This window comes from Lynx rufus, unplaced genomic scaffold, assembly GCF_022079265.1.
Source record: "Lynx rufus isolate CCGP_SWC_20201006 ecotype Redwood Valley unplaced genomic scaffold, mLynRuf1.p SCAF_7, whole genome shotgun sequence".
NCBI classification, from domain to species: domain Eukaryota; kingdom Metazoa; phylum Chordata; class Mammalia; order Carnivora; family Felidae; genus Lynx; species Lynx rufus.
In genome coordinates this window covers 23,648,915-23,675,729 of record NW_025814889.1, presented here as the reverse complement: position 1 = coordinate 23,675,729, position 26,815 = coordinate 23,648,915, and the positions used below count along the sequence as shown (strand labels likewise).

General features: G+C 37.5%; 1 protein-coding gene across 1 annotated transcript in view; it reads right to left on the bottom strand.

The window, feature by feature from the left end:
- Nucleotides 1–3,201: 3,201 nt before the first annotated feature.
- GPR158 (G protein-coupled receptor 158) overlaps nt 3,202–26,815 on the bottom strand; it is a 425,672-nt gene continuing 402,058 nt past the window's right edge. The window contains exons 8-11 of the mRNA XM_047065052.1: nt 13,811–13,949; nt 8,628–8,733; nt 5,405–5,551; nt 3,202–4,677 (exon numbers count right to left, since the gene is read on the bottom strand). Coding sequence (XP_046921008.1) covers nt 3,202–4,677; nt 5,405–5,551; nt 8,628–8,733; nt 13,811–13,949 — 1,868 coding nt within the window. The remainder of the gene's footprint in view (nt 4,678–5,404; nt 5,552–8,627; nt 8,734–13,810; nt 13,950–26,815) is intronic.

Below are 26,815 nucleotides of genomic sequence, written 5' to 3'. Positions count from 1 at the left end.
GTGTTCAGATAATTAGAAAAGGTAACTGAATTACTTCCCATTTAGGCAGAGCTGTCTTAAATCAAACCACCAGTCCTAACAGGTTTTATTGGCTCCAAATGGTTACCTGTTTGAGGCCACATCTGGCTGATCACATATTTCTGTACATAAGCATATGAGGATGTATGTGCATGTGTACCAAAGCCAAAGATACATGGGATTCCTTCTCAAGTTGGTTAGGTGAAATAAATTTGATTCTTCTGGTAGACACACAAATCGCCATGAATCACTTTCATATAAATATGTTTTATTGCAGAGAAGTTATTATTATTTACATGCTGTAACACATCACAACATAAATTTACCAAATATTTCATGGTGGGATGCTGTAGGTTTCAGATAATAGTTTCAGAAGAACCACAGATTAAGTGAAGAGACTTACAGCTTTATTGACTCTACAACTCTCGGTTGCTAAATGCTAGAAGTCAAAAGGCAGTGTTTTTCAGTCCTACCTGTCACCACTTGCATGCAGAAACCTAGGAAGCAAATACAAGAGAACTGTCGAGTTTCAAATCCAAGTTGCCACCAAAGTTTACAATGGGCTGAGTTATATAATTCATGTCGTAAAGCATTTAATTCTTGCATAAAATACACAGTTCTATTAAGATTGGTATAAATCTACTTATTTATAAACCCTGGCTTAAAAACAAGGACAGGATGCAGCCTGCACATGCATTGAGAAGGACAACCTAGCAAATGTTTGTGACCTTAACAGTATTTATTCACTTTCTTACTGTTATCGATCTAGGAAAATAACCTCAAGAATTGTAGATTTAAACTTCTCTTGGTGATAAGCAATGTCAATGAAACTCTAGGAAAGACCCTAGGCACTCTCACTGATTTATGCTGGTGGAGAAAAATCTATGGACTGTAGACTGTCACTAAGGTATAATTTGGCAAGTCTTCTTTAAGCCACATCTCTAGCAGGATCATCCTGAAGTGCGATAAAAAGTCACTGATGCTTGACTGCTTATGTCTCAAAAAGCGAATAAAGTGCTCACAGACCTTGAACATAAGTGAAACAAGCAGGTAGACCTGGCGATTCCTATCCAAGTTCACAAATATACCTTAAAGTTGTATTCCAAGGTTACTGAATACATAGGCCTTGACTGAAAAGGAAGAAAAGAAGGAAATAAATGAAGGAAATGCAGAAAAATAGAATCTCTATATCTCTTCAAACCTACCCCACCAACCTGAGTAATGTACAAAGTGAGCAAATGGGTGAGGAAGATTTATGCACAGCTCTGCAAAATGGTGACACGCTCATTGACTCCTGAATAAAAATCGTCGAGAAAATTTGATGATGAATAAAGAGAAGTCCTAGTTTCTACCCTCCACTGAGAATGATATTCTCTCAGAACAGCCCCATATCTGCCTTCTGATTCTCTTTTCTTATCTTTCATCCTCCTAGCATGTTCTCCTTGCTTCTCATTAAATGAAAAGTTACTTAGGCTGGAAATGTCCTGGCCAAATAAGCCGTCGATACTCCAGCGTTTAGCAGGGAGAGAAAGGGAAGTCTGCATTCTACTTCTAAGTAATTCATCTTTAACTAAGATGAGACTGAGCTTCAGATCAGAATCTCTTCTCATGATCACATCAGTAGGGCTAAGTCAGCAGCTTAGGATTTCCATGCCAAATGATCAGCGTGGAAGGCAGTAAGTTTTACAAATTTCGCTCTGGGAGCTGTTTTGCTTTGCATATGAACCTGGCATTTTTAATTTTGAGCGAGGTGGCAATATGTAGGACTTGTAAGTTTTCCAGTGCTTGGGAGAATGAAGAGCCTGTACCACCTTACAGGCTTTGAATAAATCAGGTTATAAACCTCTTTGGGATTTAAGCCCAGCAAGTGCTACCCCTAGCTGAAGCAACGAGTAAGAGTTTATGAGAATAAGTAGTTGGAGGTAATTTAAAATATATATTCGGTATGCATAATAAAAATATATCCATACAATGATCTTGATGCTATCATAATTTTTCTCTTTAAAAAAATACTCCCTTGAAAGTGCTATCAGTAGCTCCCTTTCTGTCTGTGTTTTGAAAGGCAAATTCCCTGGCTCTGTAGGGAAGAGAATTACTGTTGTAATTCTCATGTCATTCCTAGAGTCTTCCCTTTCGGTGGTGATACTAATGTGCAGTATATTTTTCTCACTCTTAGCTTCTTCCTTACGAAATGCTGCTAAGTATGAAATACTGAAAAGAGTTAAAAGGGACAATAGATTGGAATGAAGGCGTTACCTGTCTCTGACTCTGAACAAACAATAGGTAAGTTGTCCTTTACTGAGACATATGACTAGAGTAGGACCGCTGGGTCTCAGAGTCCTAACAAGAAGTGCAAAACAAGTAACTCAACTTGTATAAAAAACCCTGATTAAGACAGTATAACAAACCATGAGGTGAAACAATAGAGTCAAATCCAAATTCACAATATATATAAACCACAGCCAGAACGAAAAGAGTTTATCATAACAGTTATGGCTTCCCAAGCCAGAGAAAGCTTACTGTACTTCAAGAATCAACTAAAGTTGATAGATAGCAGGTATTCTGTAACTTGCGAGAACAATTGAGTAGCTGCAGATTGCATAAATGTGTTGTGTCACATAATATCAAAGTTATTTGCAAAAGTTATACAACCTGGAATGCTTGAATATGAGACACAACCATGTACTGAAACATACATTTATAAGAAAATGAGAGCAATCATTAATATAAAAGGTATTTTTGGGATGCATTAAGTTAGCAGTGCTATCAAGGTTAAATAGGTAAAGTAAGTTCAGTTAGCTACTTAGAATTTCGGTCGTATATGTCTATACCTTCTTCTTCTTTGCACAATCTCATACTGTGTCTTCTGGTTTGTCTTGCTTAGGATCTTCAAAGGGCCATGGGCAAATACTGATCAGGGGCAGACGGTGAGGGCTACTCTCCCTACATGCCGAAATGTAAGGATTCTCCTCATGTCCTCAGGGGAAAGACTTCTCTAGGCCAGTCTAATTCCTCCATTGTGATGTTGCTCTGCCCTCCAGGTCTTCTTCTGCCCTTGTCTTTCCCCTTTCCCTTGACTGACAAATATTCTTTGGGAATTTCTATCTTCTGTGGAATTCAGGGTTTCTTCCTTCTTCTCCTTTTCTTTCTGGGGATGCTACGCCCACAAGTATCCCAGACCTCTTATTTCCGAGGCCCTGCTATCTTATTTGCACTTGAAGTGGAAGAGGCAGCAGGTAAAGCACTTCTTTCAGCATTTGGTAGATCTGGGGTCTCAAACTCCCAAGGACACACCTCAGCTCGCGATGTTAAAGGTTGCTGAAAGTTATTACTTGAGTTATAGGAGCCAGGCACATTTTCCTCAGGGGAAGATGTTTTTTGTTCCTGATCTCCCATTTGGTTGAGATTTCCATTCTCTACTTTTGATGCTACAGCTTTGGGGGGCAGCTCTTCATACTGCCCAGCACACACGTTTATCGCATAACGCTGACCGCCATTCTCACCTTTAGCCCTCCCCGGGGGAACCTGAGTCTTGGAAATCAAATTCTTCTCATCTTCCAAAACGGGCTGACCTTGGCTCTCCCAAGGGCATACCTCAGCCTTGTCTACGCTCTTCTGATTGGTTTGCTGACATAGTTCAGCTGCCTTAGGCTTCTGATGAGATTTTTCCTTTAAGGAAAAAGTTGGGTTTTTCTCCATTTCAGAAGCTGCAATAGATACGTGTTTTTGAACTTTTGATTCTGAAGGCACGGGACCAGGGGCCAGGTCATAAATCTCCCAAGGGCACACTTCCCCTATGTCAAAGTTGTTCTTCATCTGGGTGGTGCCTGGGCTCATCTCAGAATTGGCAGTGGACGGGTTGACCCTTTGTTGCTTCATAATCCCAGATTTCTGAGGTTTTCTTGGCTCCTCCAAATGACTGGAGTTTGGGGGGGCAGAATCTTTAGTCTCTGCATTATCTGAATTTGAGTATTTTCTGTTTGCTTCTTTATCTTTTGGCAGAGGTTTCTGGGAGTTAGCACGTTCTTCCAGGCCTGATGTTTGGGTTTTCCCAGCTAATCCAAGAGTCTTCTCCTTGGCACTTGCTATGACACTGAGAGACTTTTGTAACATGGATGTTCGTGGGTGCCCCTGCTTCTTCTCTGAGCTGAGATTGTGAGCACTTGCTGACTTACACACCAAAGGCACAGACTCTGTGGACTCGGCCTCACTGTTTTCTTTCAGTTTTTGTGTTAATTTTTTACTTGACAGAGACTCCAGTGTGGAATGTTCTGTAGACTCCTCTTCTTGGCTTTCCCCCGGTAAACTGTTGGACTCTTCTGTGTGCTCCCTCACATGATCGTAAGTGCTGTGGGATTTCTTCAGGGAGAAGACTCGGTTTTTCAGGGACTCCTCCTTGGGCTTCCCGGTGTTACCTGAAGACTCTTGCGGGTTCTTCCTGACCAGGGCAGTGCTTTTGGCTGTGCCGTGGTCTGTGACTTCCTTGTCCTCTTTGGAACACTGCCTGCTGACCGTCTCTGGGATCTCGGTGATACGCCTCATGATTGAACGGCCTAAGCCCTTCTTGGAGCACCGCTTTTTCTGGAGGTGGGGGTTATTTGTAATCATCTTCTTCCTCTTATATATTTCCAACTGGGCATAGAGTTTCTTCAGCTCATCCTGCCAGAACAAGAGAAAATTCACAGAGATGTGCAACTTAGTGATTTAGCAAGATGATATTACTAAATGTAATTTGAGGTTTATTAATTTGCATTCTGTTTCACACAGCGTTTGAACTTTAAGACCTGAACACATGCATTTTACCCTTGTTTCATGGAGCAAGCCCTTGGGACTTACGAGTTGTGTGTGCCAGACTCAACTGGGATCACAATAAAAACACAGCATATTATCTACCGATAAGCCATACCCCTAAACGATATTGGAAACATCATGTAGCCATTGATAAAATTACCCCTAATGGTAGATCAGATCTAGGGGACAACAGACCATCAGTTACTGAAAGCATCTTCTTACTCCAAATGCTGATATGTTGTCACAGATTATTCTCAGTAACCCATTCTCTCTGCTCACAGATCTGCCTTTCCATCAGCAAAATGTCACAAATGGTATTAGGGGACCAGTGTAACCAGTTCATCATTATGGCTGCTAATAAAAGTCAGCTGAAGTCTCAAGATTGGCCTGTAGAATTTCTACCATAATAAATGTTTTACACCTGAATTAACTCCCTTTGATGTCTTTAGTTCTTACAAAAACACACATTCCCCTTCTCTTTTTCTCTCTGACTCACACATGCACACAGATGAGCATACACGTACATCAGCCCACATGGGCTTGCCTGTATAAACGGGGTTAATCTGAAATAAGAAAGATGAAATACTGGTATTACCCGAATGTCTTCTGGGTCTAAGCTGTGCTCACTCCATGCTGAATTGATACTGCTGTTCAGGTAGGATCCAGACCGGCCCATGTCTAGCTCATCTTCATATGCTTCTGTAGCAATGTCATCTCGTGGGTTATTGCTTGAATGTGAAAACTGCAATAGATAATATGAGCTGTAGACATTAGCCCACTATAAGGCAGAGCATAATAATTTTCTAAAGGTTCTAATGTTCATATCATCTCTTCGGCTTAGAACTCTTCACAAAAGATCTGCTGCTATGTTTGTGTTTTGCTTTCCATGTTACACGCTAAAGCTCTTAGGCAATATTAATAAGTGGTTCCTTCTCTGACTACTATTTTCTTCTTTGTCTTTTCTCCAGGCTCCCGGTGTTCACTTACGCTACTCCTCTTCCATTATATTTGCATTTTGAAAATGAAAATAGGTAGAAAAACCCAAACAAATGTTTTCCAAGAGTAGCAATTTAAACTCCCCGGCAGTTGGATGGAAATATTTTTTGAGCAGTAGGGTCTACCTTGTGTTTGTCGTTTTGTTTCAAATAGGGGACACTGTATTTCATCTAAGGGCACAAGTGGCTCTGATCACAGACAGTGACTTTCTGTCTACTCCACTTAGCTTCAAAAAAGTTGCTTCCAAGACTCAGGGGACAAGGGATCTTAATTCCAACCTCAATTGTGTTGACAGTGATATCTTGAACAAATCGTGGAACCTCTCTGGAGCACAGAGCCCTCTCAGCCTAAAGTGATGAAATCTAACTTTAAAAGTCAGAGATTCACTGAACTTACAGAATTTTTTCTCAAGCTCATTATTCTCAAGTTCCTCCTTCACCGAACATTTTGAGGTATTTTTATTATTTTCATGTGGCCTTTTGATATTTTTCAGTTTCATGTACTCTTGCTATCTCTATTCTTTTGCAGGGAGACTCAAAACAATCCAGCCACTTCACACAATATATAAACTAAGTGACTATTCTATGAAAATTGAGAGAAAGGTTTAGGGAAATGAGTTCTCTTCTCACAGCTTATCATCAGCTCAAATACTCCTTTAAAAAATTAACAGATCACCCTTTGATGATACAGAGCAATTTCAATGTCAATACTTGTTAAAATATTTATGTGGGCCGGTGAACATCAATATAAGATAACTAATGTGAAATGGCAATTCTCTACTTAAGGAACCGTGAAGGTTTTGTTATAGGGACTGGTTGAGAAACCACAGAAATGGGTGAATCTTGCCTTCACTCTTCTACTTATGTTTGTGGTTCCCACATGTGTCAGGAACTTAAGGCCATAAAGATGAATAGAACACAGTCCCTATCCTTCCAAATCTCACAAGCTACTAGTGAATCACTGAGAGGTTATTGATAAGAATGGACTTGTTTTTGTCAAGCACAGTCTTAGAGGTGACCATGAGTTTAAGAAACAGTTACTTGTCAGATATTGTCCATTTTCTACTGCATTATATTTCCTTATATCCATCTAAAATAATATTTGAAATATTTATCTTATCTTTTCTGTTTCCCCCTTCTCCAGAACATAAGTACCACAAGAACACATATATTATCTGTTCATTACTCTTATTCTAGTACATAGACCAGTGCTTGGCAAAGCCCCTCAATGATTTTTTTGTAGTTATCTGAAGTTGATATATAATTCATATACCATGAAATTCTCAATTTCAAATCATACAATTGAATGATTTTTGGTATATTCACAGGGCTGTGCAACCACCACCACTATCTAATTCCAGAATATTCTCATCACCTCCAAAAGAATCTTGAACCCAGTAGGCAGTCACTTCCATATCCCCTCTTCCCTAGCTAGTGGCAACCACCAATCTACTTTCTGTCTCCATAGAGTTGCCTGTCCTGGACATTTCATAGAAATGGAATCATGCAACCTTTTGTGTCTGGCTTCTTGCACTTGGCATAATGTTTTCAAGGCCTGTACAAGTTGTAGCGTGTATCAGTGCTTTATTCCTTCTTATTGCTGAACAGTATTCCATTGTATAGATACACCACATTTTGTTTATACATTTATCAGTTGATGGACATGTGGGTTGTTTCCACTTTTTAGCTGTTATGGATAGTGCTTCTAGGAACATTCATGAACAAATTTTTGTATGAACACGTGTTTTCAATTTTTACAACTGAATAAATAGCCTGAGTATACAGTATATCCATCTAATAAAAATGTAATCATATAATGGAAAGTATGAAAATGGATAGGATAAACTGCAGTAACAGACTAGCCCATGGAAACTGTGGCTATTTGGTATAATTCAAGTAAGGAAGAAAGTAGGCATTTGGCTCTGTTTACATTTGTTTGGGTTTTCAGTCAGGCTGAATTTCATTTAGTGTTTTGGTTAATTGTGAGAGGAGGTAAAGCCTGGAGTGAATGATAAGAAATCACAATTCTTGTCTCAACCATGCTAATAATATATCATGTGCCACTTACACAGATACATAGTGTCCTAATATTTTGTTTTTCCATGGGCAAAAGAGGAAAATAATAGTAATGCTCTAACTTGTATGTTATTCTCCCACACTCTGCGATCATATTATTTCACTGTAAGCAGCTTTATGGCTATCATGTCCTAGATGAGGAAACTGAAACTCAGAGAGATGAAAGTCTTAGCTAATGATTCCCTACTGTATAACTAGTGGGGGCAGAGCACATATTGATAATTCCCCCCACTTCAGTATGCTGTCTAGATAAATCTTTGTCAGCCCATCTTTATTAAGCAGGATTCTTCTATACACAACATTATAATTATTTTTTTCTATTTATATAAAAATTTTCTGAATGTTTGCAATACAATGCTTCTTGAATATCAATCCAAACAAGAGGACTCTTAGAAGAGGCTAATTCTTTTCAAAAAATAATTTTGATGTTATAGCTACAGTCAAAAGCCATCTTGATCCCATAATTAAAACATAACTGTGTATCAAAATATTTGAAAAAGAACTGAACCAGATGATGGGTTTTGTAAAAATTGAAGCATTTAATAATTATATAGGATATTTAATAAATTCCAAAAGAAAAGAGACATCTAGTTCCCTGAGGAGAGAGCTTTAAAATTATTTTAGAGCGTCAAGCAAATCTCCACACCTCTCTTGGCCTATATGCCAGATAATTTTTTAAAGGAGAAACAACTTCATGCTTATTTAAAATAATTGTCTTGCAAGAGAAAAGTAATGTTAAAGGAGTACCTTTGGAATCAAAAGCAACCCAATGGTGACCGTCACAGTCAAATGAGTATGTGCAAAATACAGCATTAGCATCCAGTCAGACTGAAGTCTTGAGGCAAGAACGAATCTGAAATGAGAATTCACCAAGTTAGTAATCCAACAAGATCTCTATTTAAAACCCTAGGATACTTGGAAACTTTTTTCCTTGGTGTATTTTAAAAACACAAGCAAGCATGGAAACAGTTGTATTGCTGTTCCTATGGCATATATTGTCATCACAGGAGAATAAGGCTCAAAGTGACTGCAATTGGATAAAGATATGAACTCTTTATTATTTATTATTTTAAGTTATTAGTAAGAAAGACAGCATATAGATATATAATGTGCTAATCATTTCCTGGAATTATTATTTTGTATGTAAATTGAATGTCTTAAAATTAAAGCAATGAACACTTATGAATTCAAAAGAAGAATGGGCTTACAAACTGGTGACTTCGGGAAAATTTGGGCTATGAGACACATCCAAATAACTCTTGATTCTAATTCTCTACATTTGAAAACATTAATCAAGAAAAAAAAATAAGAAAAAAAAATAGGTAATTATCTGTCTTTGTGAATGACCTCAAAGGCTTCAATGATGAACAATGTAATGGAAAAATGAATATACTAATGGTTTGTAAAATGCCTCTTCTAAAATAAAAAATTTAGTTATTGTAAAGTATCAAACTGTTTTATGATAATTTAAAATGCAATATTTAAAATCATATCTTGCTGAGTAATTTATAAAGTTGTGTTCTAGGAGAGTTTGCAGGAAACTTGTATAGGAAAACTTCAGTACTGAGATCTACTCTGGTAACTGCTGGAATACTTTCATAAATCATTAGGTATATGTACAAACAAACTCATGTTTTAAGGACTCATTCTTTTGCAGAAACCAGATGTTGCTTTTATCAAGGTCCTTTGCAATTATATTTTTCTTTTAATTTTTTCCCATCTACTGTTTATCCACGAAAAGCTAAATATGAGATTTTACTGCATTTGGAATTAGACAATCAGCATTTTGATTCAGTGATATACATCATCAAATTTAAAAAGCTGATATCTTAAGACAATGCTTATGAACATTAACATATATAATGTTATATAAACATATATGAATCTAAACGTAGAAGAAACTAATTTTATATCTTTTACTAAGTAAATTAGTATTATTTATACTCAGAATTTCCACTAAGTGGATTTCTTCCTCATTTTTACCTCTATCCTATCCCCCACTCCCCCAAATACCAAGTTTCTCACCCCCCTCCCTCAAATATCGAGTTAAAATGGAGGCTCAAGAGTTGTCCAAAATGGAGAGGTAGTTTCCCCTGTGTTTGGAGACACAGACAAAATGGACTTACAATACATGCATAGAAGTACAGAAAACTCACGATAGCTCACACGTTACTAAACAGGATTTTATGAATTAACATCTTCTCTAATTCCTTTGTCAGAAAAGTGGCTTTATACCTGCCTTGGATATGACTAAATGAATATCCACTTTGTTCAGGGATGAGATATTTTTTGACAGAGTCTCTGTAGGGTCAGGTGAGATTTTTTTTTCTTTTTTAAAGCAGTGAAATAGGATCATCATCCTCAGTAACAAGTTACAGTATCTGAAGCATAGAAGCAATATAAAATGTGGCCTGGAAAATGATCTCATCCCAAACTGCTGGGGCCATTTCCAGTTCTGGGGCAGACAGTTATAGGGAAGGGGATGGGTCTACAGTCCACAGGCTCACGCACTGGGGATTCCTATTCAAATGCCAGTGAACATTATGAATGCCAGTGAATGCAAGTGAATGTTAGCCTGACAGTATCTGGAAGGAACAATGCTTACATGTATTTTAAATTAAAATGGTGAGTCTCCCAAAAAGTAATTTTGAAGTACTGTATACGAACATCAATTTTCCCTAAATTAACCAGCTTTTAAATACTGCTGGGCTTGTTAGGTTGCAATTCTGACTAGAACGATCTTAAGAGAAATTGGGTTTTGCAGTCATTTTAAAGATTGGTTTTCCTTGAAAGACTATTTCAGCTTCTAAAAAAATAGATCTAACAGTCAGGACCATAGAAATATTCAAAAATTCAAGTTAGGAAGAAAAGCAAACCTTTTAAAATCTCGCACTTTCCCAAAGCTCTGCTTTATGCTTAGTGAAGGATTATAGAACAGATTAAGCAAAATGCCTTCTGCATTATGAGACTGCCGGACTTAATCCTTTTAGTTTATTTGTTTAATCTGGCAATTTGATGAGAATAAAAGTAAATCTGTATATAAATATGCAGTTATAGCTTTACATATTTATGTATGTATATATACATACATACATACAGTTATGTATGTATAATTTTATATTTTAAGCAAATAAGAAAGAACAGATATGTCCTATTGATAGAGAATATCTTTGCTGATGTTGGATGCCTTATTTAATATTATTTGATTCTATTAAAAAATTACAAAGATGAACCCAGTTTATTTAAATTATTACGTTCTTGTTTCTTATTCTTGGACTTTACCAACATTGGAATCATAGCATGTACAAATTCAGTCCACATGTAAATAAGAAATTGTATATACTTGACTCCTTTAATTATTACTGCCTATTACTTGCCTCTTGCTCATCTCCCTAAAGTCAGTGTTCTGTAGATTTAGTGTGTCAAACTATAATTCTATCCTTGGCTGTTTATGACCATACAAGTTAAATTTCTGAGAAAGTAGCTAATATATACTACGATTCTTTGAAGCCAATATGCTACAATCTAATTGAAAGGTAAGTTAAATTTGGAACTTAAAATGTAGGGCTTCCCACGCAGGTGTTCTTAGGCTTGCCTAAGAAAATACCAAGGCCTACCAAGGCTGGTCACCCTGCTGCCATTGGAAGTCCTCCCTGTTCAAAACTTATAGGGGACTACATAGTTGTCTGGAAGAAAATTGATCTTGTGAGTATGGCATGTCTACTAACACCAAATCTACTAGGTTCAACATGAACAATTCAGTCAGCACTTGTGCCTATGTGCACCCAGCTCATCATTTACATGGTTCATCTGGCTAGGCTAATGGGTTGTTTGGGACTCTGTAGGAAAGACCTAAGCAAAGTAAGAAAACTAATTTTGTTTTAAAGCAAGCTCGATGCCCAATATGGGGCTTGAACTCATGACCTTCAGATCAAAAGTCGCATGCTCCCTGATTGAGCCAGCCAGGCTCCCAAGAAAATTATTTTCAGTGAATATTTAGCATGTGTTTCCTAATACGTTAACAGTGCTTATCACTTTTGGGTGGTTGGATTAGGGAGTTTATTTTTTATCATTTTATGATTTATCTGTAATAACCACCTATTGCCTTCTTAAGAATTTTTTTTAAGTTCATTTAAAAAGTGCTTTACCTTGCCTACTGCTGAAAAGACTTGGACCAGTTGAGAGTTTAAAATCCATTGAAAAAATATATCAATAAAATCAATCAATCAATAAAATCCATTGAAAAAACATTTAACAATGAAAATTGAAAAGAATAAATCTTCAAGTAGAAAAGGATAAGAATCAATTTAGGCAACTGCTTTAAACAGATTTAATTTCTTGGGCAATTTAGTTCTAAGAAATACAGCAGCTGATTGTAGGGCAAAAGTAGGAAGGCCTTTGCATGACATGGTCACATTCTGGCAACAGAAGACATTTAAACTCATCTGCAATAAGCCTCTTGGTATGCTTAGAACTCTGCAATTGGTTCATTTATATAACATTTAACTTATAAATGGTTCTAGAGAAGCATGTTTGTTATACCTTGAAACATATGTGTTTGATATCCTGGACACAAAAAACAAAAATGCAACTTTTCTTGGGAGATGGTTTGGGAGAACTGTGAAGACTTTGGGGCTCTGCCCATGGCAGAGTCCTCTCTGGTGCTCACTACACTGTGCACAGAGGACACCTCCTCTCGTGTCCTCCAGCTCTAGTCTAAATAGGATCGAGAGAGACTTCTTTTTGCCCAGTTATAATATCATATTTTGCTTCTCATCTTTCCTTCCTCTTCTCGTTTTCTCTTTTCTCTCTCTTTTGAGAGGGGTCAAGACAAAGCAAAGAGGCAAATTCCCTGGATTCCTAGCCCTTTGATGGAGGCTCCAAGATGATCAAATCATAAATACCCCCTTTCTTACTTAAAAGATAAAAAGTGTAGGTGTGTCTAAGGCTCAACTGCTCTCTGCCATCATCTGTTCCTAGAAGTGCAAGATATAATTTTATAATTATTGACTAAAGTGAGAAATGATAAATATCTTCCAAAACTTCCACAGATCCATACCTTCCCACTCTGACTCCCACTATTATTAATGTTTTTCCACTGAGGGAAATGGCTGAATATTTAAAATTTCTCATTGTATTCTTAAGTACGTCCTAAGTTTTAATGTATGTCGAGCAAGTGAATGACATCTTTTTTGTTACTTTTGAAATTATAGGATTTCTTTTTTTGTTCTCACTGAGGTTTTCATTTCATTTTCAGATAGGCATAAATTCTCAGAAGATAAGTCACACATATTTCATTTTGTTCACTTATCATTAGCCCCTTTCTTCCTCCTTTGTACTCACCGAGTACAGAAATATAGGGGATACCAAAAAATGGAGGGCCAAGCATACATGCGTACAATAGAAGGTCACTGCTAAACCCCACTGCACACAAAAATCTAGTCCTTGGGTTGGAATGGTTTTTTTAGTTTTGAATTCAGCAGAATAAGTACACATAAATTGTCTATCCGAATATTGATTTTAAAAGCATAACCCCATGCATTAAACATGAATGGAAATACAGATAATTTATTATATCAACTTTATGATGTATGCATGTGTAGCTTTATATCTTCAGAACAAAAAGTATTACATATCATAACAATATTCAATGACATTCCTGTAAGTGGTTTGATAGAATACAATAATACAGAGTAATTAACCTTCAAAATAAAGGTAGTAACAAAACATCAGCAGGAACTAAGAACAGTTAAAAAAAACAAAACCCTACATTCATTTGCCATTTCTGTGACAAAGAAATTAGTCAGCTTAAAAACATTATCCTTCCTGAATCTTTCCATGATGCATTTTACCCAATTTTGCTATTTAAATCAAACCACAACACATCGGAGAAATAAAACAGTTATTTGCTAGCTCTACAGAGCACTTGCCTAATTGTATGGAATATAGCAGAGATAATGAGCTCATTGTGAACTGCGACAGCCATATAGCGTGGCTCATGAAATGCTGATGGGACTGTCCGCACTGCATAGCAGAGATAAACACCCCACAAGAGGAATAAAAATTCAGCTGTGAGAAGAACAACAACAAAGAAAAGAACAATTTTCCATTAGTTTTATAGGTGAATAAAAATGCAAAATTTAAGTGCTTTAGCATGCATTTTGTGTCTATTACAGAAACATAAGTTTAGCTAGAAGTAGATGCATACAAAATGTCATTCACATATGAATACATGTGACATACATTTAAGATTTTATTCAGTGTGTAGACTTTTCAAAGGTACACTTTGGTTTTTGTTTTCTTGCTTTTTTAAAAACAGTGCTTGGTGTCTCAGATTTTTCTTTTGCTAATGCCTGGCTTTTTTCCTGAAACAACTGTAAAATTATTTTCTACATCCCCAACCTGAGTTTAAGATATTCACGGAGCATCTGGGTCATAATGAAGTCATCAAGGCAACAAAGGCTTGTATTGTGTTCATATGTAGCTTCTAGAAATGTAAGGTCTTACCGCATTGAATCTGGTTCAACAACATAAAAATATCCATTGCTAGAAATGTGAGAAAATAGGTTGATAAACATTCAGTGGCATATTTTATAAATGAACCATTATTTCTTCACACATGACAGAAATCCCATCTTTTGTGGGTGGGGTGCTGAAGGCTTCGTAAAATTCATAATCACCTTGTTTGTGGGATCAAGCCAGAAGAGACAAGCATAGTAAAGCGGTTAAGGATAAGGGCTTCAGAATCACATTAGGCCTGATTGGAAATTCTGGCTCTGTCTCTAATTAACTTTGCATAATCTGAGGCAATTTAACGTCTCTGGCCACAGTTTTCTTATTTGGAAAATGAGAATAATAAAAAGTACATATTTCATGAGATTATTTGCTAATGAAACTAAAAAATGGATAAAAAGCACATAATATAGTTACGGACATGGTAGATATCAGATAAGTAAAGGAATACATAAAGACACACATTAAATGGATCTTATTGTTAAACATCTCGTTTGACTTTTTTTTCCAAACTGGACATCACTACTTTAACCCTTTTTGACCAATAATTGCTACCATTCATTTTATCTGTCTTAGCGACATGACCTCACTGTAAGATAGTATCTAAAGAAGATAATATCTAATTAATAAGAATAAAGAAGAAAGCTCTAATTTGGAGAAAATATTTCATCAAATGCATTACCTGGAGGTAACCTACTTACTTATGTACTGAGACACTGACTTCCATTCCCATATGCTAAAGCTGTTTTACCTGCCAACCTTTCAGCCTATTTCTGTCAGTATTTAAACAATAGGTAGTGCCCTAATTATTGAAAATCCCTTAAATAAACACATCTGTCAAGAGATACTCTAAAACCCTGATGTGGTTAGAAGCCAAATAAAAAATAAGGCACACTCCAAGATCTCCATGAGATTTATTCAGTCCCAATTATTCAGTATGTTGGCCACTGGCCATGTGCTATAAATGTTCTTTCCAGCCGAGTTCTACTGGATCAGGAAAAGCAAATCAAGAAATGCTGAGGTCTTCATGTAGAACTTTTCTTCCTAACTCTTGTATTTCTTTTCTTTCTTTCTTTTTTTTTTAAAGTTTATTCATTTATTTTGAGAGAGAGAGAGAAAAAAAAAAGAGAAAGTCCGGGTTGGGGAGGGACCAAAAAGGGAGAGAGAATCCCTAGCAGGCTCTGCATGGTAATCGCAGAGCCTGACATAGGGCATGATCTCACAAACTGAGATAATGACCTGAGCTGAAATCAAGAGGCAGATACTTAACCGACTGAGCCACCCAGTGGCCCCCTAACTTGTATTTCTGTCCATGGTACTGCTATTGCCTCTTTACCCAGGTTGGAAATCTCAGCTGCCTTTCTTTGGTACATTTCTACTTTGAGTTGTTTTTCATAGGGACCGTTCCTCCCAGTGCCTACAGTGACTACCCTTTAAGTGCCTATCATATTGCTCTTTATTTGTTACAGTTATTTTTCAACTGCCCCATCTAAACCTGGCTTCATCCTGTGTTAATTCATTCTTTATTTTCTGAAACTCCACTTTGATCACATCAGGATTTGTCCAAATCCCTGGCACTCCACTTGGGTTAGCTGATTCACATTTCCATTATAAAATTCACTCATACTCACTTTGGACCTTGGAAATAATTCTTGCCCCAAAAGGAAGACTACAAGGGATTCATGCCTGGGCAGACATGTCCTCACATTTAAGCCTTTCTTGCTACCCAGGCTTCATGTTAGTTGCTCACTTTGCTTGGCCTTATTCTTTTGTGCTTGTATATTTCTCACCCCTGATTTATCTAGTTGTTAACCCCTCAGGTCAGGCTTTTGTGAGGTACTGCATGCATCGTCATTCAGATATCTCTAGTGGCTTACTATTATTTTACAAAGGCTTGGTCCTGACATTCCTAGCTCCCTGTGACTTCATGCTATACATCCAACATGACCTTCCAATACTCCCTAGCATGAACTCTGAGCTGGCCCAGGAAGACTCATTGTCCTCTGACCACTTCAAAGATTCTTCTTGCTTCTGAGTCTTTGTTTATGCTATTGCTCACACCAAGAATTTCTTCTCACCCACATTTTCCAATCTTATCCAATTTTTCAATGTCCAATTCAGGCCCCACCTCCATCACAAAGCCGCCTGAATTGATTCTACCTTGCACTGAATTTTCCTTCCTCTAATCTCTTATGGGTTTTAACTATCGATATTGCACAATGCAGAGAATAATGCCACAGGATATATAATTGAGAGAAAATTATTTGTGGAGTCATGTTAATCACTCCCTTCTTTAGCCCCAAATAGTTATGACCTTCAGGAAAAGAAGCAGGTCTTATTTATTTATTTACTTACTTTTTAAATTCAAGTATAATTAACATCCAGGGTTATATAAATTTCAGGTGCGCAATCTAATGATTCAACAAGGAATCGAGGCTTTCAATGATTTTTTCTGCCTTTGCCCACACAGACAGCAACAGTATGGAGCATACATAGATAAGATTCAATAAATATTTGCTGAATTGAAAGAATATAAATGATATCACTTTCATGTTATTAGAGATGTAGACTTTCTGTTACCTTGTCACTCCCTCTAACACTGCAGGGATTACAGACGTGTAAAGGTCATACCGGCATTATTATTAATAGTGCTAACTGCTGTTTACTGATGGGCCACGACGTGTATGGTAATGTGCTTGCCACTTAGGAATAATGAATCCAGAAATATTGTTAAACAACCACCAGCACAGAAGTATGCTGAAATGGAAGGATTTCCACGTAGCAGAAACTATCTCCTTCTGAAGACACCACCTCCTGCCACTTGTTGCAGCCTTTTTACATAATGTTATCTTGAAGATTAAAAAAAGGAAAACAGGTTAATTAGGGTGCTGTAATGTATAATTATATTTAAAAATAAGAGATAAAATAAGATTCCTCCCAACAGCTAAGCTTAACATTAAAATCATTTCATTAGCAATATCAAACAATATGCTCTGGCTGAAAAACAATTTATTATTCAAAGTACCAATTAAACTAAATGTGATATATAAAAGTTGTGCTTGGGAAAAAAAATCAGTTTCATATAATTAACTTCAAACTAACACTGCAATTAGGAAAGAAAATATGCAGATGTTACCAAATTTTGCAGTGTTATTACGTGGGAGTTGAAATATGTGTTGTGCTTCTGCTTTAGAAAATAATTTCTGCTGTTAAATGATTTTGATGGGAGGCATGAGTACAGTTAGAGAGGGAATTGCATTTATATTCAAAGACCCAAGTGGAGCTTTCAGAAAACTGAGGTATTTTGCTTTTTAATCTATAAGGGATACCAGTTTGAAAGTGAGTTACCATAGCCTTTAAAAAATTTATATTTGATAGTGAAAGCGATTTCAAGTTATCTTTCCAAAGGGCTGGGTCAAGCAAAGTGAGAATTAGTATCAGTTCTTTGACACTGAAGACGCCTGGGCTCTGTGATCTCAGAACACCCACGATGGCTGAGAGGAAAACAACTTCAGAGTACAAATGTCTCTCAAGCTGTGGTTCCCTGCTTTGCTGTGCTGCAAAGGCATTTTTGTCTTAGTAACATTTTATGCTTCTTAGCCCCTTTAAAATTATTTTTATGTGGCACAAGTAAATATATAAATGACACATTTAGGTTGAATTTTCCAAGAATTTCTGTTTTTTTAAAGAATTTTTTAAATGCTTATTTATTTTTGAGAGAGAGAGAGAGAGAGAGCAAGGAAGTATACGCAAGTGGGGGAGGGGCAGAGAAAGAGGGAGAGACAGAATCCCAAGCTCGCTCTGTGCTGTCACCGCAGAGCCTGATGCAGGCTCACGAACCTTGAGATCGTGACCTGAGCCGAAATCAAGAATCAGAAGCTTCATCGACTGAGCCACCCAGGTGCCCCTCTAAGTATTTCTTTTAATGTCCTCCTCTGTTTTCCTCTAAGTCCTTCACTTTCAAAGTTTTCTGGTTTTGTGCATGCAATAACATGGTAGGCAGCACAGAAGTTACCATGAAGTATGAAAACAGCTTCAATAATGCTTGAGAGTAACTCAAGTTCCAGTGTTCTAGGCCTCAACTGGCATACAGGAGCCTTGATATTTGGGAGGCTTAGTTGCCTTTTCTTTTTAAAATAAGAACAGTTGCGAGAGTTACAATGCTGAAAACAATGAGGATGATACTCTTGATAGAATTTTAAAGCTAGAAGTGACTTTATTAGACCATGGAGTCTGGGGGTGCTGTTTGGAGTGTGTATGTGGCTGCAAAGATGGGTGGTTGGTGAACTGCTGTGATTCTGCTTGCCTGAAGTCCCTTTATTGAGCTTTGGGACAGAGAGTGAAGCAGTAGAATGTGGGTGCTGCAGTACGTTTCACAAGGAGGACAGTGGAGGCAGGAATGTCTGCTCCCTCCTCGGCTCTCTGGAAACAGTGAGCCACAGGGATGGGCAGCGCTGGGCTGCAGAACACGCCTGTGGAGAAACCTGTTGTATCCCTGTTGCCATCCCTGTGGTCACAGCAAAGTAGGGCCTGGAACACAGGCTCCTTAGTTCCTGACCAGTGTTCTCTAAATGACATCCTTGGGCTGAGATGAGGATGCTCTTACTAACTCTATTCTTTGCTCTATTATTAACAGAGGCATAGACAAAACCTTGGGAAATATTTTTTTTCATCTTATTGAAGAAAACAAATATTTTCCCAAGCAACAATTGTTTGCACTTTAAATAATTAGTATGCTAATTAGGAAAAGCTAGTAATTCCATTCGGAATTACTTTTTGTCCCCTGAGTCTGACTTTGTAGCTAACATCTGTTGAATGAGCCAGGCACTGTACTAAATGCCTTTTGTACATTATCTACATGTATGAAGGCTTTATTGCAGGCTGGGCAAAATGTTGAATGTCCCAGTTTCAAGCTTGGATCACAGATACTGTGTTGTAATACTAAGGAATACGATTTTTAATCATATGAACTATGTAGTGATTTGATTATTCCTCTCTTACACTCACTGCTAAGGAGTTCTCCAAGGCAAGCACTGCTGTGAATGGTCACACATTTGCAGGTTGGCTTTTCTTTATTGCTTCCTTTCATACATCTCTAGAACTTGGATCAAGTTTTTCACCATCTCCACTGCATCTTGAGTGGGAAAGTTAGAGAAGGCATATATTTTACCCCCTCTGTCTCTGGCATGTACATTTAAAGTTCTTAAGGTTTGATATGGGGTGATAGAAATTTAGTGAAATTCAGAAGCTCCAGAGTCTATGGACACACATTAAAGATCATGAACGTAGGAAGAGCTCATAAAGATAAGATAAGATTGGGGAACTTTCAGGGCACAGGGTCAATGTCACAAGACAGAGGGTCAATGTCAGGACAGCAAGTTGTGTCTTCTAGTAGTGTTTCTTCCATTTCCCTCTCCCTGTCATTTACATGTGTGTTGTTTGAAGAGGGAGCTGCAGTCAGGATTATGTGTTACCTTTAAGAACTACATTTAGAGGCACCTGGGTGGCTCAGTCGGTTAGGCTTCTGCCCTCAGCTCAGGTCATGATCTCATGGTTGGGGGTGGTAGTTCGAGCCCTGTGTCCCCTGTTTCAGGCTCAGAGCCTGGAGCCTGCTTCAGATTCTGTGCCTCCCTCTCTCTCTGCCCCTCCCTGCTTATGCTCTCTCTCTCTCTCTCTCTCTCTCTCAAAAATAAATAAAACATTAAAACAATTTAAAAACTATGTTTAAAATTGTCAACCTTTTTTAAAGACTGACAGCATCGACAATTATTTACCTTTGTTTGGGCTACATCCCTATATTCGCACATACTTTTTTAAGGGCTAGCTTGAGTGGTTTTAGGATGATTGTGTGTGTGGGGGGGGGCTATATTTCTGTTTATATTCTATCTTTGTGAAAATTATTTTACTTCTTTGAGATGTAGTTTTTTATATGATGTTAAAGGGGAAAGAGAGAATAAAATAATTTATTTTATACCTTAGTTTTATACTTACAGTGCCATTATCTCTTCTGGAAGTTAAAGAAATTAAGTTCCTTGTTCAATTTCTAGCTTATAAAATCTTTTGAAGACAATTTTGCTGAGTTAGGCTTGGCTCAGGACATTACTTGACCACTGAGTGGGGGACTCACATGGTCATTACAAATCTGCCTTTTTCTTGGCCTAAAGGTCTTTTTCTTATTTAATTTATCCCACAGTTTCCACTACTTTGGGGAATGGGTCTCAGTGAGTTGAAACTGAAAAACCCACCAACCTTTCTACTCCTACATATTCTAATCTCAGAGGAAATGGTGGTACCAGGCTCTTCATGATTACTGCAGAGATCGGAATGGGTTGAGCTGTAAGAATACAGGGAAGCTTGCAGTCCATAGGGATTAACAGCTTGTTATTTAAACTGTGATAGTCCTCTCAATACAAGGAAAAAATCTGCCAAAATCTTCTTGACAACTGAGTTTAATCTATAGGATATTCTGTTCAAGCAGCTAAAGACAGCCTTTTTTTTTTTCCTTTTTAATGTTGCTTCCTCCCTTGAAAGTTCCAGGGCTCCCTGGGAGCTGAAACCCCTGAGAAGAAATTATGACCACCACCGATATCTTAGATACTCTTGCTCCCTGGCCCTTAGGAGCTGTCCCAAGAGAATCCCCAGCCCTAACCTCAAATCTCCTAAATTTCCAAAAAGAAAAGTAGCACTGTAAGGATAAAATTAAGATAGAAAATAATTTGTCCTGTTAGCCCTGTAGCATCATATAAGTAAATACTCCTCAAAGATGTAACAGACTTTTGGGGCGCCTGGGTGGCGCAGTCGGTTAAGCGTCCGACTTCAGCCAGGTCACGATCTCGCGGTCCGTGAGTTCGAGTCCCGCGTCGGGCTCTGAGCTGATGGCTCAGAGCCTGGAGCCTGCTTCCGATTCTATGTCTCCCTCTCTCTCTGCCCCTCCCCTGTTCGTGCTCTGTCTCTCTCTGTCCCAAAAAATAAATAAACGTTGAAAAAAAAAATAAAAAAAAAAAGATGTAACAGACTTTTCAGAAGACGTGGTATACAGATAAACAAGAAAATACCCCCCACTTCACTCTTTCTAAAAACAGTCAAGCAAGACCCTCCAAAAGCATGTGTGAGTTTCTAGCAATGCAGCCCAAGCCAAGGCAAATAAATTGTCTCTGTGGTCAGGCTTTTATCCTTTGATTGAAAATTAAAAATACATTTTTAAAGTGGTAACAAGTGATGCAGTGTGGATGAAGACATATGGTACATTAGACTAAAAGAAGATGTATGTAAATGAACCTACATCATGAACATTAATCTAAGTCAGATGAAGAGGAAGTCTAATCTATTTTCTCCCACACTCATTAAATGGTGTTTATATCACATTTCACCTGTCATAAGATAGACTAATCTTCTACGGTAATTAAGTATTTACATCCTCAGAAACAATGATTATTTTAGAATTTCCCTATATAACTCAGTAAGAGAGTTACTGTATTCTTCTTGGTTCCTTCTAAACATTGACATATGACTAACTAAATGACTGGACACATTGTTTTATGTGTTTAAGATATCATACTAGGAAGGAAGAGAAAAAGAAGAGGATGTCAGTGAAGAAGAGAGTAAAGATTGTGTTTCCTGTAGTGAAAACATTCCATGTGGAATTCATGGAAATGAATTAGAACTTTTGAACAGTGGAATAATGAATATTGGGATTACTTTAGAACCACCAAATATTTAAAAATTCCCAAATGAAATGGGAACCCAAGCTCAACATGCCTGTTTGATTATTGCTTAGGTTTTTCTCTATGTCTTTCTTTCAAACTTGGTGATTAAAAGATACAGCAAGGGATGCCAAGCTCTAAGAAGTTTCCAAAACCACAAGATACCTCATGCACTGGTGGACTTTTCACAACTATGAAGACATGGACAAAGATCTTAATTTATAAAAGAGTCTTTATCAGGGAATAGTTATTAAATCATATAAATGTGGTTGAGAAGAGTTAAGCCATAACAGTGATATAGAAAGATACAGAGAATAACAGAAGGTAAACAGAAACCTGGATATATTTTTTTTTGTATATATTCTTGTGCTTGATTAAGGAAGGCGGCAAAATAGCTTTATTCTCAATTACATCTCTTTTAAATCACATTAGATTATCATCACCTAACTTCTAGAAGAAACCAAGGAAACATTTCAGTGCTTGCCTAGATCTGAACTAAAGCTTGATGCTGAGATTTAGCCATGGAATAGAAGTTCCACATGTCCGTGACATTACCATCTATCGGTCACCCTTTTGCAGCCTTGTTTCTTATAGGTAAGGTATATGTCTGCTCACTTATTCTAATTTGTTTTGGTCATTGGTACTGTTTATCTTCAGTCTATGTTCTGAATGTGTAGTCAGATACTGACTGCTAAGCAATGAAAGAATGAACTCCACTATATCACCACCTCTATTAAATTTATGTATTCCATGGGGTGCCTGGGTGGCTCAGTTGGTTGGGTATCCGACTTTAGCTCAGGTCACCATCTCATGGTTTGTAAGCTCAAGCTCCGCATTGGGCTCTGTGCTGAGAGCTCAATGCCTAGAACCTGCTTCAGATTTTGTGTCTCCCTCTCTCTCTGCCCCTTACCTGCTCGCACTCTGTCTCTCTGTCTCCCTCTCACAAAAATAAATAAACATTAAAAAATTTAAAAATAAAAAAAATTAAAGAAATTATGTATTCCAAACTTGGAAGCCCCATATTGGAGGACTCTGCCTGCCAGCACTAAATCCAGGTGAAAAAGTATGGTCTTCCTTACTCTAGAGGTGACCTTATAAAGATAATTCAGGCATGAGAAGTTAATTCTACTCATGTGTTAGTTTGTACCAACAGATTAGGAAACTCATAGGGTAAAAGAGTTTTAACTTTTTAGCCATGAAAAATTTAGTTGCTATTGTGCAAAATCTTGACGAGGCACAACTAGCAACTTACTAAATAGGGCAAATAGATTTAGAAAAAAAAAATCTGAGAATCCTACTACCAACATTTTTAGGATATTTATTTGCTGCCTCCATTAATTTAGAACAATGTTTCTCAGTCCCAACTCCCTTATCCTTTACATAGAAGAGTGGAGTAATAAAAATTTTTTATCAATAGCATATCAGTTTTATTCTACTTCAGTATTTGTAAGTGAATTATGTAATGTTTAAAAATATATATAATTTTGTTTTGCCATGCCAAATTTGTACCAATCTCTTATTTTGACTGTTGGACAAGTCAGAGGTAGAATTTTATAAAAAGGGCTCAGGGCTGTCAATTTAGTTTGTATAACTTTCTCAAAAATACCTCCCAAATTTGAACATACCATTAAGGGAATGTGGGGACCATTGTGTAACTGCTGGATTTTTAGCTTTATCATGTTTCCTCACACTGTTCTAATCCTGACCATAGAAAATATTACAAGATAAAGGGAGCTGAGCTCATTCTTTATTCTTTCAGCAAATATTCATCAAGAGCTGACAAATACTTTGTTAGGTGTCAGGGATATAGTGAGAACAATCCAGTTGATGTTGCTGGGGAGTATTATAGCTACCGGGCTGGGAGAGAAAGGAGGGATGGGCAGATGTAAGCATATGAGCTGTAGATAATGTATTGAAACATACTCAGAAAATTCAAAGGGGTGAGTCACAGGATGATAAATAGTATAAGTTTTATAGTATTTTTTATTATCGTTATAGATGATCTCCAAAGAGGTATGGCAGCTAGTCTGATCCAGAAGTATTCTGGAACATTCACATTTTGAAATTCATTTTCCACCAGATTAAAAAAAAAAATCACTAGGGTTACTGGAGGGGTTGTGAGAGGGGGGATGAGCTAAATGGGTAAGGAGCACTAAGGAATCTACTCCTGAAATCATTGTTGCACTATATGCTAACTAATTTGGATGTAAGTTAACAAAAATAAAAAATAAAACATAAAATAAATCACTAAAAAGCTCCCAGACTTCTGGGCCTGGAAAACACCCTCACATTGCCCCATGTTCACCTGTCTTTTATAGTTGCAATGTTTACACTTCTATTTTATTTATTTTTAATTTAATTTATCTTCAGTAATCTCTTTGCCCAACGTGGGGCTCAAAATCCCCACCCTGAAATTAAGAGTCACATGCTTTACCGACTGAGCCAGCCAAGTGCCCCACACCTTTGTTTTTCATGAAAGCTGACCTCACATTTTTTTTTTTGTATAGGACAAACACGATTATTAAGAATTATAAATAGATATAAATAACAATGGGATTCTGAAAGTCATCATTTTCCCCTTTCTATGTTTTCAAACAAAGAAACTCAAAGAAGAAACTGAGTCTCATAGAGGTTTGGAGATTTCGCAAGCAGTCTCTACACCTGTTTCCTCTGTCTGAAACCCTTGTGGCAGGGAAATCACCTGTCTGAGCAGTTCTGGAGATGCCCTATGCAGTGGGCAAATTCTTTAGATGTATGACTCATATTTCCACCTAGAGTTCTACTTCAGTGGGAAGACTAGTACTGCACTCTTTCAAATGGTTCCCTATTTTGTATTTTTAAAAATTAAATCCTTTTTGACAGGGAAAGCTAACCCAGAATGCATGTTTATAAATATATTAACTATTACTTTCTCTTTTTTGTCTAAATTGACTCCTGACATTGATGTAAGTGTACAGAGCTTCTTGACGAAAATTTTCCACAACCTCCAGGTAAAACCTATCTATTGCTTCTCCACAGCCTGTCCCTTATATAGAAACATTTCCATTTAGGAAATGGAATAATTTAGCTTTCAGTACAGGTTTCCTCTTGGCTGACTGAAGATATAAGAATTTACTCTTGAATAACAGTCTGAGTATAAAAAAAATCTAAGGGCAAACACGCTACTTATAGAAATATATAAAGAGAACTGCAAAGAAGCATCTGCTGCACATTAGAAAACACTAAATTAAAAGAGGTTAAATACAGAATATCTAGTGCTACATGCACTAGAAAGGAAAATCAAAGATGCATGAAAGATAAATAAATGGAACTGCTGTAGGGTAGTGTGAAAAAAAATCACAGCAACCACATGTCGCTGATTTTTTAAGACAGTCCTAATTTCAAATATTTGTTCCTGTTGTGAAACTATGTGTCTTGACTTTCCTTTAGAGAAACGTGTTGCTGGAGTTTTTGAAACTATGGTGTTCCAGTAGTTTGTAGGAACAAAACAATGCCTGAAGATAACAAAACAAACACCACCACCATTTGACTTCCTCTCATCTCATGGTCTCTGCACCCTGTCACTAGTCTTTTATTTTCTGAGACCCTAATGCTACCATTTAACATCTGTGGGAGTACTAGTTTCACTAATGCCTGCCTCTCAAGTCTTGCTACTTTTATCTCGCTGCTAAAGCCATGCCCCAGATCTTCCAATCATAATCTCTCCTCTTAGCGTCTCTCTCCTCACCTTCACCGAGACCTGCTTATCATCCAAAGAAATGCATTTCCAGCAGCAGCTATGGATCTGTATTTTTTTCTTGTACTCCCTACCCCGCAGTCCTCAGGAAAGTGATCGCAGGGTCCTCCTTGCTTTCTGTGTATCCCCTTCTCTGGTGGTATCCAGAATTACTGTCTTTAAAAAATGTCTACTTTTTCCATAGTTTCATCCTTGCTAGCGGAAAAGTTTGCCACCAGGTAAGCTGTCTCTCTGGAGGAAAGCAGAGTCTAGTGGCAGGAAAGTACAATAAAAACAGCCCATGAACCTAAAGAACTATCGCAGAGGGAGCGGTTAGCCTGAGAGAACGCTGTGGTCAGAATGGAATTCTTTTTTTTTTTTTTTTTAAGATTATTTTGAGAAAGAGAGAATGTGCGTGTGTGTACGTGAGTGGGGGAGGGGCAGAGAGAGAGACGGGGAGAGAATACCAAGCAGGGTCCATGCTCAGCACCGAGTCTGATGCAGGGCTATTAAGTCATGACCTGAGGCAAAATCAAGAGTTGGACGCTTAACTGACTGAGCCACCCAGGTGCCCCAGAAGGGAATCTTTTAATGAATGATTTGGGAGGTAGGGGAGTATCAGAAGACAGGAAAGTCATATAAAGTGAGAGAGGTCACTGGAGATAAGGGGGTTAATGTTGGATGAGGGGTTACTTTAGGTGATAAGAAGAAAAAATAAGAATGGATAGAAATACAGGAAGATCTATAGATATGTAGGTAAGATTTGGAAACAACTGATGTCTAATTGCTCCTACTTACTTTTTTCAAGGAGGAGGCATCTAACAGAAAAGAAGTTTGAAGGTACGAAGAGGGAGTACAATATAAGACTTGAAATAATCACTGCAAACAATGTTCTAATGATTGATCAGGGAAACAGTATTATGGAATGCCCAGAACACAGCTGAGATAAGTGACATGTGTTTTAGTATGTTCATCTGATTACTTCTTTGGAGTCAGTAGTTCTA